Source organism: Coffea arabica, chromosome 4c (genome assembly GCF_036785885.1).
Source record: "Coffea arabica cultivar ET-39 chromosome 4c, Coffea Arabica ET-39 HiFi, whole genome shotgun sequence".
Taxonomy (NCBI): Eukaryota; Viridiplantae; Streptophyta; class Magnoliopsida; order Gentianales; family Rubiaceae; genus Coffea; species Coffea arabica.
This window is the reverse complement of record NC_092316.1, coordinates 4,245,375-4,259,868: the sequence shown is the minus strand read 5'-3', so window position 1 is coordinate 4,259,868 and position 14,494 is coordinate 4,245,375. Positions and strand designations below refer to the sequence as shown.

The window sequence follows — 14,494 nt, the reverse complement described above, 5'->3', positions numbered from 1 at the left end:
ATGATCTAGACTCAAAGGTCAATTCAAATCCAACTCAAGATCAACATTGATTATACATTCCCTCTCCACTTTCAAGTTTCAAGTCCATCATAATTCACGTAATTTTCAATATTAAAACCATGTTTGATAACTCAATTTAATACTGTTTACACGTTATACGTTCAGATGTTTTTTGTTACAAAAAATACGACTTGATTAATTAATTGGTTCTCTATTGTTTAACAAAACTTGCTTAATACAATAATTGATAAATTGTTCATTTATCACTTAATACAAAATACTATCAAATGTTAAGATTTCAATACTTAATAATTGAATAAATTAACGGATTTAAATATCAAGTTTCAAACTTCAATTTTATTAGTGCTGTTAAACGAACCAAGCTGTTCGTTAGCTTGGTTCATTTAGGCTCATTTCTGTTCGATAGCTGCTCATTTGAAATTTTATATGAGTCAAGTTCGAACAAACATTTTGGCTCGATAAGTAATCGAATGAATACAACAAGGCCTAATTGTCATTTCACAAAACTTAGGGTTAGTATTGTATTCCTAATTTCTATTACAGGCTTTTCAGCCTCTGTTAGTCTCAGACATGTGTTGTTGCTCAAACGTCTCCGAGTTTGGATTCGAATATCTCAAGCCTGTTTGCAAATGACTCGTTTATGTTAAATGAGTCGAATTAGAACTCGAACTCGAATTAAAATTTTGTTTAACGAGCCAAACACGAACATTGATTTGAAACTTGAACATTATCGAATGAACACGAGATTTATTTGAGTAGTTTAACAAACAGTATTTAAACACGAGATATTCGACTTGTTTACGCCTCTAAATTTTATTAAACGCGCCCTAAATCTGCTAAAACAAAACCGCTTTAGCCGCAGCTTCTGGCGAATTTGCAGCAATTATTACTCACATCTAGAGCTGTTAATCGAGCCGAGTCGAGCCGAGTATTTGGCTGCCGAACTCGACTCGAGTTTAATTCGAGCCGAGCTCGACTCGAGCTCGTTAAGAAAATGAGCTTTAAAATGTGTTCGAACTCGGCTCGTTAAATGTACATGTGGCTCGAGCTCGAGCTCGAGCTCGACTCGTTTATCACAAACGAGTCGAGCTTCACGAGCTCGAGCTCGAGCTCGAGCTCGTGCAAATTAACATTAATAAAAACCTATAATTTTTAATTTATATAATTTTGATTTCTAAAATGACAAATATGCCCTTCATTAACGAGCTCTAACGAGCTACTCGAGTATCAAACGAGCCGAGCTTACTCGGCTCGTTAACTAAACGAGCATGTTTCGAGCTCGAGCTCGACTCGTTAACCAAAATTAACGAGCCGAGCTCGAGCCTTAACGAGCCGAGCTCTAACGAGCTTTCGAGCTACTTGATTGGCTTAACAGCTCTACTGTGATTGTTCAATTTTTCATGGACAACGGGCAAAGCTTTTCATAGGTTACTTTTAATGTTAGAAAAAGGCAAAATGATAAACTTTAATTCATCCAGGGATCATAGGTGCCGCCGGCGGATTCACCAGATTGAACCTAATTTATTAATGGTTTTAGTTTTCTGGCATTTTCGATTTTGTTTTCAGACCATCTAATGCGACAGAGATTGAATCTTTATTCAATCCATCCAACTGGCAAATGAAACTCCGAAAACATATAATTGTTGTTTGTCAGGAAGCCACGATAGTATTAAGCTAGATCACAAGATCCACAACCTTTGGTTCCTTTTTCTGCAGAAAACATTAATAAAAAATCAGGCTCAAGACAGAACGCAAGTAAAATGTTACGAAAAGGTTAACCTGTCCGTACAAGGCTCAGAAATTCCATAACAAACGCCCCTCCTTAGAGGCCGACGCCCTCGACGGCCTGGTAATTTTGGGACTCCCCCTTCAAAGAGGCAGAGCCTCTACGAGATTCGAACCTGGAATGTTGGGTTCGTTGCCTGGCTCTGATACCATTGTTACGAAAAGGTTAACCTGTCCGTACAAGACCCAGAAATTCCATAACATAAAACCAATTCAGCATCATGTCACCACCTTTCATCGTTCCGGAAACCTTGTTAAAACTTAAAAGTAGCCGCCTGTGGGCTCTGTACTCGAACATTTGCTGTCCAGCATTCAATTATCAAGGTACAATAAATTAAAACTTCGAAGTAAGCTAAAGAATTGGACATCCACCTACCTTTGATTTTTTTCGACTTCAATTCTCTAACGTATAATCAGCTACCACGTTATTTAGCCTGCAGCTACCTCGATAGTTTTCCCTTCTTAGATGCATTGTGCTTGTATCGTCTTGCAAAGCTATAAAAGACATTTTTTGTCCTGTGTGGGCGGAAGCCATAATTACGTAGCTTTTCTTGCTTAAACAAAGTGGGGAACGGGATAGTGATAGAAGAGAAGGACGTCAAGCACAATGCCCGGATTTGTCTCGTGTGGAATGAGTGACTGTTTGGCCCGAATCGAACATGGTTCGTTGTGATGTTAAGCCAACCCTAGTTAAGGATATATATATCACTAGCTGCTCTCTCTTGGCTGACAATGCATGAAAGAAAAGATAAATTTGAACAAAATGACGGATTAGGCTCTCTCTTTAATATCAATGGCGGCGGATTAGGCAGCCTAAATGCATCAAGATTATTACCATTAGAAGCCCTATTCCATCAAAATTTGAGTTTGAGTTGAAACTTAAATATCTTATAACTCAGGTAGAATGCAACTTGTTTCGATAATCCAATATCATAATTTGTAGATGAAGATCTAAAATCAGATTATATAGTAGTACTGACTGTTGGGTGATATTCCACTTCATGTTACAAGCCCGTTCATGTTGCCATTGAATCTTATTCATTACAGATTTCTTATTGTTGCCAAGCATTCCACACAATACAAATCCGGGCATTGTGCTTGACGTCCTTCTCTTCTACCGCTATCCCGTTCCCCACTCTGTTTAAGCAAGAAAAGCTACGTGATTATGGCTTCTGAGTGAATTCCAACTTGCATAGAGCAAAGGCCTTGCTTGCTCAGATGAATGACACCTTGTATCAATTTGTAATTAATTAGCATATTCATGATCTCATGGGTGATTGATGATGCATTGGACACACCAAGGCTTTTAGAAAGGCAAGTTGACAATCTGATTTTATTTTTTTTTTCATTTTTCTTGGAATGGGCAGCTCAAACTTTGATCAGCGAGGAAAGATTAGTTGGTCTTGCCACATCTCTTTACTCCGCTACTCTCGGTACGGGTTCTATACATAATCAATCATCAGGTGTCAACTGAGGCCAAAATCTAATTTCTAACTTAGCAACATAAATAAAGAAACCAAACAGGTAATAAAGTATAAGGAGGGCCTAAATCCATCAGCAATCAACCAATGGTGGGAGTTTAGAATTGGAGTGTGCTTAAATATATATATATATATATATATATATATAGGCAGCTGCAGTAGGCTTGCGACGGTGGGAATATGGAGACGGGACAGGGACGGTAATCAGAAAAACCGTTTCTGAACAGCGGACGGCCAGAATTTGACCCAAAGAAATTGTACGGTTTAGATTATTTCTTGTACCTCGTTTTTAACAGTGTGTGTGGAATCCACAAAAATTTGTTCTAAAATTATACGTTGTACAAACAAAGTTACATCGTGTAAAAATAAAATTACACAATGTGTAAAATACACAAAACCGTTAGGAATGGTTGAAATTTGTTACCTGCAACCGTTCCTGCCCGTGGTCCATGGGAACACAGGATTGAAATTTGTTCTGATTGGTTTCTTTACCAGGAAAGTTCCCGTGTTGGCTAATTTTAAGGAGAAAAGAAATTAGCAAGAGTCTGCTCCATACGATACGATCGTGATTAGATATCACAAAGTTTGATGAAAAGCTCATTATGCACAAAGCCGATTTCAGGCTCAGAATTGGCACGAATTGGTAATCTATAGTAATATGTTAACCTACTTAAGAGACCCAACTGTACAAACACCAACCTAGTTTTGACTAATCTTTTGAACATAAACCTCATTGTATTGCTCTTCAAGTATATCATCAAAATTCAGCCTGTGCATTTTCTGTTTTGCATTTTTGAAGCTCTTCTTGGGCAGACATGAGCCTACATAAAGGAAATGAAGTGCAAAGCAATTAGAATTTGGTTTTAAACACAAGTTAGCATGCATTATATGCTTGTCATCACAAGTACCTCCACTGCAGATCAGTTACTTCACGTAGTAATTCCTTCTCCCGATCATGAGCTGCCTCCATCTAGTCCAAAGGGGAAAACATGGTTAGCTTAAACTGTGAAAAATCAACCTCAAAAGACTAGTTTAAACAACACAATTCACGAAGCTCCTTGGTACTTGACTATTCAAAACTATCGAGTCTAATATCCTCAAACTCATCTCTATACGCAACAACTTGGGTTTGAAATTAAGATATCATGACTTGAAAGGTGATAAAAAAAAAAAAGTTTTCGTGCAACTACTACAACACTTATGTGCCACATGAAGAGGAAAATCACACAAAACAAGCCAAATTCTTATATCACGACTTCCAAGAAGTGTAAATAGTTACGTACCAAAGATTTCTCTGTCATAGCTGCATTTGCCGATGCACATGCTCCATCCACTGCATAATTGTGAATTATGTAAGAAAGTCAAAATGAGCAAAACAATTCAATTTAATCGACATCACCTACCTGTACAATCCCCAGTAGAGAGTAGCTTCATCAGACTCAGTATACTCTCCTGTTGAGATCAATATAAATGTCACAAGCTATTAGCAAAATGATACCCCTAAAAGGTGATATGTAAACTCAATCCATACCCTTTGGACAATATTTGTTTGCAAAACTGATTGCAGCATTGAATGAATGGGCTGGTTAGGAAGATTAGGAGGTACAGCAACCGTAGCCTCACTTAGAGTAACTGGTATAGATGTACCAGGCTGTGGTGAAATGACCTGCATTATCCGTAATGCTATTTAAAAAAACTGTATAACGACAATTGACAAAGTAGCAATCATGCAATTGCTGTACTTAGGGATGCAATTGCACGAGACATCTAATGAACAGAATATATATATATATATATATATATATATATATTTTTTATGCATCAACTAAAAAAGCTCACCTGCATGCTGTGACTTTTCTGAAGAATTGGAGAAGGGGAAACCTGAAAAAAGAAAAAAGAAAATTTCTAAAGTACGTTCAGACATTATTGCAGGATGTTAAACGTTAAGACAATGGAAATCACCTTTTCAAAGTCGACGTTCTCGGAAGTAACCTTAAAACGGCCTTTTTGCTGAACAACAGGGCATTTTGCTTTTTCATCTAGTTCGTCGCTATTTACTGCTCAAAAAGTGTGTTTTATGTAAAAGATTATTATCTTTTGACAGCTATAGAAATCAAGAAACAAGATCGCAATGCGTTTAAACAAAAAAGATGTAAAACTAGCAAAATCTTGCCTGATGTTTTGGAAGCCTTAGAACTTGTCTCAGAAGGCACATCAATTACTGCTTGATGAGAAAGATCAACATTGTAATTTGATGTGCTTTGTGGCTGACTTTGAAAACTATCACTGCATATTTTTAAAATAAATAAATAAAAACATGTTCTAAAAGGAGAAATTAATAAACTTAAAAAAAAATCACCAAACATGCATGTGCGCATCAAGATGCTATCAATGTAGCAAGGAAAGTTCCAAGAAAAATGATTATGGATGAAGAAATGGTCATTAAAGCACAAAAATCTTCAAATTTTGTAAGAGAACTTTTTTGGGAATGCTTAACTATCATGAATCATAAAAATTGGATAAGTTTAGAAAAATTCTTATCCCTTATTCATTAAAAACATAATTTAGCAAATGGTCCAATCCACTGTACAATAGTGAATTTACCTCTGATGAGAATATGGCATGAAGTTCTCTGCTAATTTTCCATTGGTCTCTGGATGTGGTCTTATGGAAGAATTAGTTTCTGCATGATACTCATTCTGGGGGATAGAGTTCTGGTGCTCATGGACTGAATTGAAACAGCTTGCATCATCATCAGATTTCTCGCTTTTAGCTCTGCAAATTATATTGAATTAGCGAACTCCTAAAAGACTAAAATGTATGAGATCCAAGTTCTTTAGTAACAAGCCCAATATGCATTAAAACCAAATATGAGCTCATAAATTATCACTGAGTAAAATGCATGCACCAATGTGATTAAAACAATGAATCAAACTTCGATGTAGGATCACATACATATTACAGATCACGGTAGAATCAGCTGACGAAGGATGAGTAATCAGATTATTGTCATCCTGAGAAGCGACGAGACATTAGGTCATCAAGAAGAGCAGCTCTCATAGTGTTACATACTAGTAGAACACATTGTAAAAACCAAAATGACCTACAGGATCAGAATATTGACTTGCAAACGACGATTGACGCTGTAGTGCAAATTGACTGGCTGAAGACAATTGACGTTGAAATTGTTTTCCATGTACATCAAGACTTGAGAGTGAATTCGTACTCCCTTTCTGGTCTTTCTCAACAATAATGTCCTCATCCTGGATCTGAGATAAAGAATAAATTAGATAAAAAGAATAGCATCAAATCCTAAAACCAAGAATACAATATTTCTAAAAAAAAAATATGCTAGACAAAGCTATTTATTATACCAGGGAAGCCTGAGCCTTCATGTCTTCAAGATCAAAATTCCAACCACTGATGCCACGTTTATACTCATTCTGCAGACATTTGAAAACAAATTAAGTAGTGCAAGAACCAAATAAATTGAGACAATTGACAATGTAATAATTCTAGTACAGGTTTTAGCAATATCCTAAGAGATCACAACTAACATAGGAGTACCAAACATCAACTCTTAAGCAGCTTCACTTCCTAGGTAAATTAGATAATAAAACAATTGCTAAACAATTGGGCATATTACCAAAATCCTAAATTTCCTTCAAAAGAGTAAAACTTGACACTCCAAACATACTCTTGCAAGGGGTATACATGGGATCAATAACTAGACAAGTTAATTGTCAAAAACGATTATAACACCTCAATATCAACTGTCATAGGAACAATCCATGCAACTAGATCATTTGAATAATGACTCGAGTACAATTGGCTACGTTCTTGGAAGAAAAGAAGTTTGGAGCATGACGCACATTTTGATTCACGTTAATCAATTGCTCGTATAAGTTCACATGTTAATACACTAATAGCCACAAAGGACGATTGTCATGACCATAGATACAGTCACTATCAATTGGGTACCTAAAATTTACATGTAAGTGCCTATCGAACATAGGCATGTTCCAACATCAATATTTATTGTTCACCATAATTCTCAATAATCTTGCAGAGGATGCAACCAAAAATAAAAAGTAAAAATTATTAGTTCCCTCCAAACAGTGCCTATTGAAGAATCAAACCTGTGACATTTCTTCTTTTTGCCCATCTGGTATTTTCTTTTGTGCTAGCATATCTTCCTCCTTTCTCTGTGGTTGACATAAAATACTGTCAGCAACATAACCATGAAAATGAAAACTAGTGCTTGTATCAAAAGCCATACTTCACTAACCTTAAGTGCTTGAAGTCGGTCACCCAGAGCAGGAAGACCATCCAAGAGCGTTCTTGATATATAATCATTTGACCTTCCTTGCTTGAAAAAAGGATGTTTTAATAATTTCTTTGCCGAAGGTCGTTTGGAAGGGTCTTTTACCAGGCAACTAGCAATCATTTGCTTAAAGGACTATAATAGGAAAAACGCCCAACAACATCTCAGAATACAATCATAATGGAAAAAAAAACATCATATTTGTCAATAGCATACCTTTGAGAACTTTTTGTCTCTCTCATAGTCAAGACCCGGAGGTGCATTTTGCAAGGTCATAAGCAAAACCTATAAGATGAGATGCTGCTCAAACTAACAATTTTTTGATTGTGTAAAACATAAAAAGCATGTCACTTGAAGATACACACCTTCATTGGGGGATATTTTGAAAAAGGAGCATGGCCATGGGCAAGCTCCAAAGCAGTTATACCAAATGACCAAATGTCAGCTCTTCAAGATAAACAAACCCAAATTAAATTCATAGAATTTTGATCTTAAATCCAAATTTACAAAGTGAGACGAGATTTAGACATACTTGAAGTCATAACCACGCAATTGCATAACCTCAGGCGCCATCCTGTAAGAAAATGGACAAACGACAGAAAGAAAAGTGATAAGAAAATGACCATATGCCTGAATCATAAAAACTGGTTAAGATGATATAGTAGACTAAGTTAATGTACTTATGCATGGGTATGAATCAGCTTTTGAATTATATAGGTATTAACAAGAAATCCTCCAACGTAGTCATTCAAACAAACAAAATAACATTGAGAAAGTGCTAAAATGTGAAAAAGTAGTCTCTTGCTATGGAACATACCAACAAGGAGTTCCAACAAATGTATTCCTCGTGCGCTGCCTATCACCTGAATCAAACAAGCAAGCAGAAACACCAAAATCTCCCAATTTGATTCCACCACGAGAGTCGATGAGAATATTTCCAGCCTAAGAGTGCAAAAAAAAAGGGTAATGAAAATGATGATGGATCTAAATTGAGTACTTTCAAAAAAGCGGTCGCATTAACAACAAGATACAGTTTAAGTGTCTTAAATATTCCCATCAATGAATTTCCAAAGCCGTGCTCTACCATCTCATCAATTAGGATTAGCACTCCTCTTTTAATGCATAAAGCTGTCGCATTAACAACAAGATACAGTTTAAGTGTCTTAAATATTGCCATCAACGAATTTCCAAAGCCATGCTTTATCATCTCATCAATTAGGATTGGCTCTTCTCTTTTAATGCATATGCCTATTTGATCTTAAAAGTTATCAAAAGCATGAAACTCCACATGCTTCCAATTGGACAAAATTATTCATCCTGCTTGTATCGCAGCTTTCTTTTAGTTTTTATTAAACAAGAGATGCCTTAGCTAGGCATTTTCTTCCGGGAATGGTAACATGCAGCTTTATGTTTTCTTCACTTAATCTGTAGTATAAGCTGTATACATAGCTAAGACACTTTAAGGCCTCCCAAAAGTCTTTTCTACCTCATATGCAGATTCATCTATTAAACATTACTACCTAGTGGAAAAGCTCAAGTTTATTCTTAGAATATTTTACATACTTACACTGTAATACTTTTTCATATTCATGGTTGATTTTTTGCACAAGTCTACTATATGCGCATCTACCAAGTGGTAATGAAGATTGAAATAAAATTTCGTGCCTGTCTTGTTAAACAATGAAGTAACAAGAAGTTGCCCACAACTTGTAAGTAGGTACACTTGTGTATTTAAACACACAATTGCCATATTGCACAACACATGCTGTTGCATGTCATTATAAATATGATAAGCTGTTGATTGAAAGCAAAAATAATATATAATGAAGATTGAAATCAAGACTATTTTGCATACAATTTGCTCAAAAAGTTCAACGGCAACTTACTTTAACATCTCGATGAATGTGGCCATGACTGTGAAGATACTCTAATCCCTTTAGTACATCACGTAATATGGTTGCAATAACTGTCTCCTCAAAGCCATCCGGATGTACAGCCTTGAGTATGTGAAGACAAGAACCCCCAGCCATATAAGGCATGACCACCCATAGGGTATGATCACTCACGAACGAACAATGCGATTTTAGAACATTTGGATGATCAACCAGGACCATTGTTTGGGCTTCCCGAGAAATGTTGTTCTACGTAGAGTCAAATTATGTAAGTTTGTCAAATTATCCAATATACGACCATATTTATAATGAAACAACATAACATAGTTTTCCAAACAACAATTTTAAATTGGCAAACAAACAAAAAGCTATATATTGATGAATATATCGGTAGTCTATATGTCTATAATTCATTTGATATCAATCATAAAATCTGTTCCATCACTTATATAATAACCAACATTTGATAAAACTAACAAGTTTATTTCAAAATTACAACTTAAAAGTTGGACAAAAAAAAAACACATATCCAGTGAAACTCCTCTGTTTTCATTTCTTATTCATATAAAACTAATTTAACAACAACCATGAAAACAAGGGAAAAGAGTACACACAGAGCTCCAAATAATCAAAGCTTCAAGGACTCCAGCATTTGTGCAAACAGTAGACAGTAATGACGATAACTGGTCAATATTCAGTAACTTTTCCACGTTGCATTCAAACAATCCAACGTCTAATGAATTAAAATATACTTACCTTCTGTGTATCATACTAGGTAATGGGCTAGACGACAAAAAATGCGCTTCTTCAGGTTTATTTGTTTTGTCCCTCACATCTTTGCCGGCGATCTCTTTTAAAAACGTTGTCAATTTAAACACTCTTAAGATCTGATTTCGCACTCGTTTCGACATAAGAGGCGATCACTACACCCAATAATATAACAACCCAGAGAATTTTAAAAAAAAAAACTCCAATTTACTTTCTGTTTCCGTTAAAACGATAAAAAAAAAAAAAAAAAAAAAAAAGTACGCACGCCAGCGTAATGACAGTTGACGATGAATCAAGCCCACATGCAACAACAACAGAGTTACCATATTAACACGAAGCAAAAATGACTCGAAAATACGCATACATACACATATATACATATATAAAAGATTAATCTTTATATATACGGTCAAAATATATACACTGTCACCATACGATACATGTGCAAAATTTGCTCATATGTCACGCTACCAATATATATAAAATTTACTCGTAAAAGAAGGCCAAGAAATTATTTAAGCAAAAAGTAAAAAACGCAGAGGCAAGAAGGGAGAGTTACCAGATCAACGTTATCGCGTTCGAAATCGAGAATTTTGATGGCGACAATCTCATTGTACGGAATACAAAGTGCCCGATGAACAGAAGCGCTTACGCCAGTCCCGACCTCCTCGTACAGGGTATAATGCTCCGCACCGATTGGATACTTCTTCTTCTCCATTGTTTCCTCCTGTTTTTTCCTCCTCTATTAGCAACTGTATTTGTAGAATCAACGTTTTATATAAAACAAAAAACAAAAAACAAAACTTAGATTACTCTGGTACCAAAAAATTTTGCGGCTAGCTAGACGGTGATCTGCAGATCCGAGTCCTAAACAAAATTGTCGAAGCCAAGCCAGCAGCAGCCCGATTCCAATTCTGTCTCCAACTAATTGAATGAATTTCACTCTCACGCCCAAAGTCAAAGTCAAAAACGAAAAAATACAATTAAAATAAACCTTTTATACTTGCAAGCAACTTAGAAGTCAGGTTATTTGTATCTAGAGAAGATATCGGAGAAGGGCCAAAACAAAAAAGCAAAAGCAAAAGGTGAGAGTAGCAGTAGGGCAGGACGGGGACATTGAATGATGATGACAAACGAGATTGTTCTCTCTTTCCCGTGAGCAGAGAGAAAAGGAAAGAGAAAAAAGGAGTACGTAGAGAGAGAGAGAGAGAACGAGAAAACGCGGTTAAATCGGGACGCCGCTCAAACTGAAAGTAAAGTATACCAAAGAAAAGAGGAGTTTGCATGCAGAAATCCCGCCACTTGTTCTGTCTCAATTAGCAGTCGTACATTTGGTTAAGAGTTCTAGATTTGGTTTGATGGTTGATATATCAGCAAACTCTAACTCTAGCAGAAGTATGATATGAGTATGATAAGTACGAGGAGTGCAAGTGCACCTGAGATTCCGTTAATGACGCGAGAGAGTTGGACAAGAAATTTGGATATTCCACCCCCCACCGAATTGAATCTTGCCTCAAAAAAAATCTTAACGCGCTACTGACCAGGTTCTGTTGCACGGCCGAGCAACACGCATGGTTCAATTCCCAGCACTAAAAATAGAGAGTAAGACGGAGCCACCGAACTGGGTTGACCTGCGGTTTCAGTTGAAGTTGCGAAATCCTGATCAAAATTTTGCCCAAGCTTCAATAAGCCCTAGACAGGCCTCGGCCAATCTACGAAGTAATTGCGCTGGCACTGATTCTAAAAGAGTACTTACTTGTGTGGATCATTGCACCTGTGGATTTTTAGATTATCGAGTAATTAGTCAGTATTGCGACGTAATTTATATTAATTATATGATACACTACGAGATGTTATAATGATGACTAAGAAAATATGATAATCTATTGCTAAAAAAAAAAAAGGAACGTTTTTTATGTTGGGCTGGCCTGCATTCAACCGAAGTGCCCTTGGTTCATATGTTGTGGGCTCGAACTTATTGAACCCCGATTAACGAGCCCAATCAACAATCTTCGAGTCATGAAAGGATGTTTGCTATGACTGTCATCGTTTTTCATGCAAGATGGAAAAAAAAAAAACCACATAAAACAAGATGGCGATAAAGCACCACAAATATTGAGCCTTTTCAAAGTTGAAAGTACGTGGCTCGGTGTAATAAATCACAGCACAAGCCACTGAGACCCTATGAAGGGCTAGATTTATGGTGTTATATGATTGGAACTGAGGCACCACGGGATTAATGTTCTTGATGCAGTCCTCTATAGGACTGGTGGACTGTTCTTCATCAAACAACGTGGTCCTGATATCATTCTTGCTGATGGCAAGCGAAGCTTCCTCGTATTCATTTAATACTACGTCATAACCCTCTTCGCAGATTGTAAGAAGGTCTGCTACCTCTTTAGTTGCCCTGGCTTTCGCCCGCTTCACAGCAACTAGTGTGTTGGTGACATTTACTATCACCAGCCTGATCGATATTTCGACCAAAGTGCGAGCATCTGTTGATGGGCTATGCAGATTTTGTTGTAACACGTCCCTGCAGAATTGTGTGTCTGGTGTTCGGTTACAGATTTTGACGATCAATTGAAAAGTAGGACCATCGGGTGTGACACTCAAGGATGGTTGAATGGGAAGGGTTAGGAGGAGCAGGATTTTGGGTAAGCAATATTGAACGTGAGAAGGAAAAGAAGACATTTTTTTAATTGGCCCCAGGTTTTGATTATGAAAGAGATTTTGAGAGAAGATGCAATCTTGATATTTATAGTTTTAGTTTGGACATTGGACATAATGGTTAATTCGATGATATTATGAATTCTTTTACCTTCAAAATGGAAACTGGGCAGGTTTATATGGTACTAACTTTGGTTCGTAAATTCGTGAATGCACGAAGCCAGATTTAGTCTCTTGTATCCATGAATGTATACTTGGAAGGATCAAATGCAATGAAACTTTACAAACAGTAGTCAAAGGTTCAGATTAATTCCAGAACCTAGAAGAGTGTTTGCATAACAAATTAAGTATGAAACACATATACTAATTAACGAAATACAAAAAAAAAAAATTGCTTTTTACCCGAATCAGTATGACAGGTGCCGAACCTGTGCAATAATAATAATAAAACCTGATTATCACCTGAAGCAGTCAATAATCAATTCTAGTACTGGAGCAGGGACCCTAGGTGTGCAATGGGTTACTTAATTTACCCTATTTCCGAAGAGTTTGTTTAATCCGATATACCAGAATTAATTATTTAACTGAATTCACTAACTAGTAGATAATGGCAAGCAGGGTCGTCTCCTCAGGGATTGAGGAGAAATTTGTTTCTTTTCGAGCCAAGACAAATGGGGGTTTTCAGGATTAAATGCTAACTAAATAAATTAACTGCAGAAAATAATTAATTAAAAGAAATAATTGGGAGCACTCTAGCCAAGGATACACTTCAGAAATAGTTCATGCACTGATCATTGATGCAAAAATAATTCCAACATTTATTAAGAGACTGGTTATAATTGTCATGCACGCGATAAACAACCAACCTTTCCTTAATTTATCGATAGTTAAGGTACGGCCGTTAACTACTTCTCTAACCCGAAAACAATCCTAGATACGACCGTAGAATTTAATTTCTGGTTTGCATTAAGATTTAGAAAGCCTCAATCCTAACTAACAAACACGCTACGAAGGTTTGTTTAAACTAGATCGTATTCCCCTGACATAAAGCCAATTACGTCAATTGCTACTGAGATAGAGATAAACGAACAATTACGGATTCAATTACCCCTATTTAGCAAAATAGCCTATATGAATAATTAATTATTGCGCACTAATTAATCATACACAAGGGTTATAACAATTAAAAGTAGGAAATATATAAATACCAATAAATAAAAGAAACAATTAAAAGCGGTTTAGATCTTACAGTATTTGCCGAACCAAATCGTCAGTTGTCTCCTTGATTAGAAATACGAGGTTAGTTCTCCATTAATGGAGAACAAGCCATGTAAAAATCTGTTTTAAGCTTCCCCCTTGTTTCTTTCCCAAAAGTCGGCTAAAAAGAAAAGTACAAAGACAAGAGAGTTTCCCCCCGAATTGTTACAAGCTTTTCCCTGGAAAAAAGCCTAAGAAAAGATGATGCCTCCTGTCTCTTGTGCGGCCAGGCCCACCAAAGAGTCACTCACGCTGCTGACTCCTTCGAGTATTAATCACACGGGTCGACCATCCTATCA

At 36.5% G+C, this 14,494-nt stretch overlaps 2 protein-coding genes across 9 annotated transcripts; both read right to left on the bottom strand.

Annotated features, from left to right (window-relative positions):
* Nucleotides 1–3,821: 3,821 nt before the first annotated feature.
* On the bottom strand, nt 3,822–12,044 carry LOC113738796 (uncharacterized). 8 transcript variants are annotated; one of them, XM_072045573.1, is made up of 23 exons: nt 12,028–12,044; nt 11,708–11,902; nt 11,093–11,185; nt 10,831–10,998; nt 9,498–9,752; nt 8,429–8,553; nt 8,144–8,185; nt 7,977–8,058; nt 7,828–7,896; nt 7,576–7,746; nt 7,427–7,492; nt 6,662–6,730; nt 6,395–6,556; nt 6,243–6,301; nt 5,892–6,062; nt 5,461–5,573; nt 5,250–5,344; nt 5,127–5,168; nt 4,819–4,953; nt 4,691–4,739; nt 4,571–4,620; nt 4,196–4,257; nt 3,822–4,108 (listed from the first exon to the last, which is right to left on the bottom strand). In XM_072045573.1, exons 4-23 carry the CDS (start codon nt 10,987–10,989, stop codon nt 4,045–4,047), a joined length of 2,040 nt encoding a protein of 679 aa, XP_071901674.1. In that variant the 5' UTR covers nt 10,990–10,998; nt 11,093–11,185; nt 11,708–11,902; nt 12,028–12,044; the 3' UTR covers nt 3,822–4,044. The 8 variants fall into 8 exon arrangements, with proteins under 8 accessions (XP_071901674.1, XP_071901673.1, XP_071901672.1 ...); XM_072045572.1 differs by lacking the exon at nt 12,028–12,044 and having other exon boundaries at nt 11,093–11,195; nt 11,708–12,004; XM_072045571.1 differs by lacking the exon at nt 12,028–12,044 and having other exon boundaries at nt 11,708–12,004.
* LOC140005034 (uncharacterized) lies at nt 11,805–12,962 on the bottom strand. The gene is made up of 2 exons (XM_072045104.1): nt 12,435–12,962; nt 11,805–11,930 (listed from the first exon to the last, which is right to left on the bottom strand). Exons 1-2 carry the CDS (start codon nt 12,960–12,962, stop codon nt 11,805–11,807), a joined length of 654 nt encoding a protein of 217 aa, XP_071901205.1.
* Between the last annotated feature and the right edge of the window lie 1,532 nt (nt 12,963–14,494).

Excerpts from the sequence above, each read along its gene's own strand:
- LOC140005034 (XM_072045104.1), bottom strand. The coding sequence starts at position 12,962 with ATGTCTTCTTTTCCTTCTCACGTTCAATATTGCTTACCCAAAATCCTG. Across the intron at positions 11,931-12,434 it reads GGGTCTCAGTGGCTTGTGCT|GATTTCGCAACTTCAACTGA; the intron begins GTGATTTATTAC and ends AATTTTGATCAG.
- LOC113738796 (XM_072045573.1), bottom strand. The coding sequence starts at position 10,989 with ATGGAGAAGAAGAAGTATCCAATCGGTGCGGAGCATTATACCCTGTAC. Across the intron at positions 8,059-8,143 it reads TTGCGTGGTTATGACTTCAA|AGCTGACATTTGGTCATTTG; the intron begins GTATGTCTAAAT and ends TTTATCTTGAAG. Across the intron at positions 4,740-4,818 it reads AAACAAATATTGTCCAAAGG|GAGAGTATACTGAGTCTGAT; the intron begins GTATGGATTGAG and ends TGATCTCAACAG.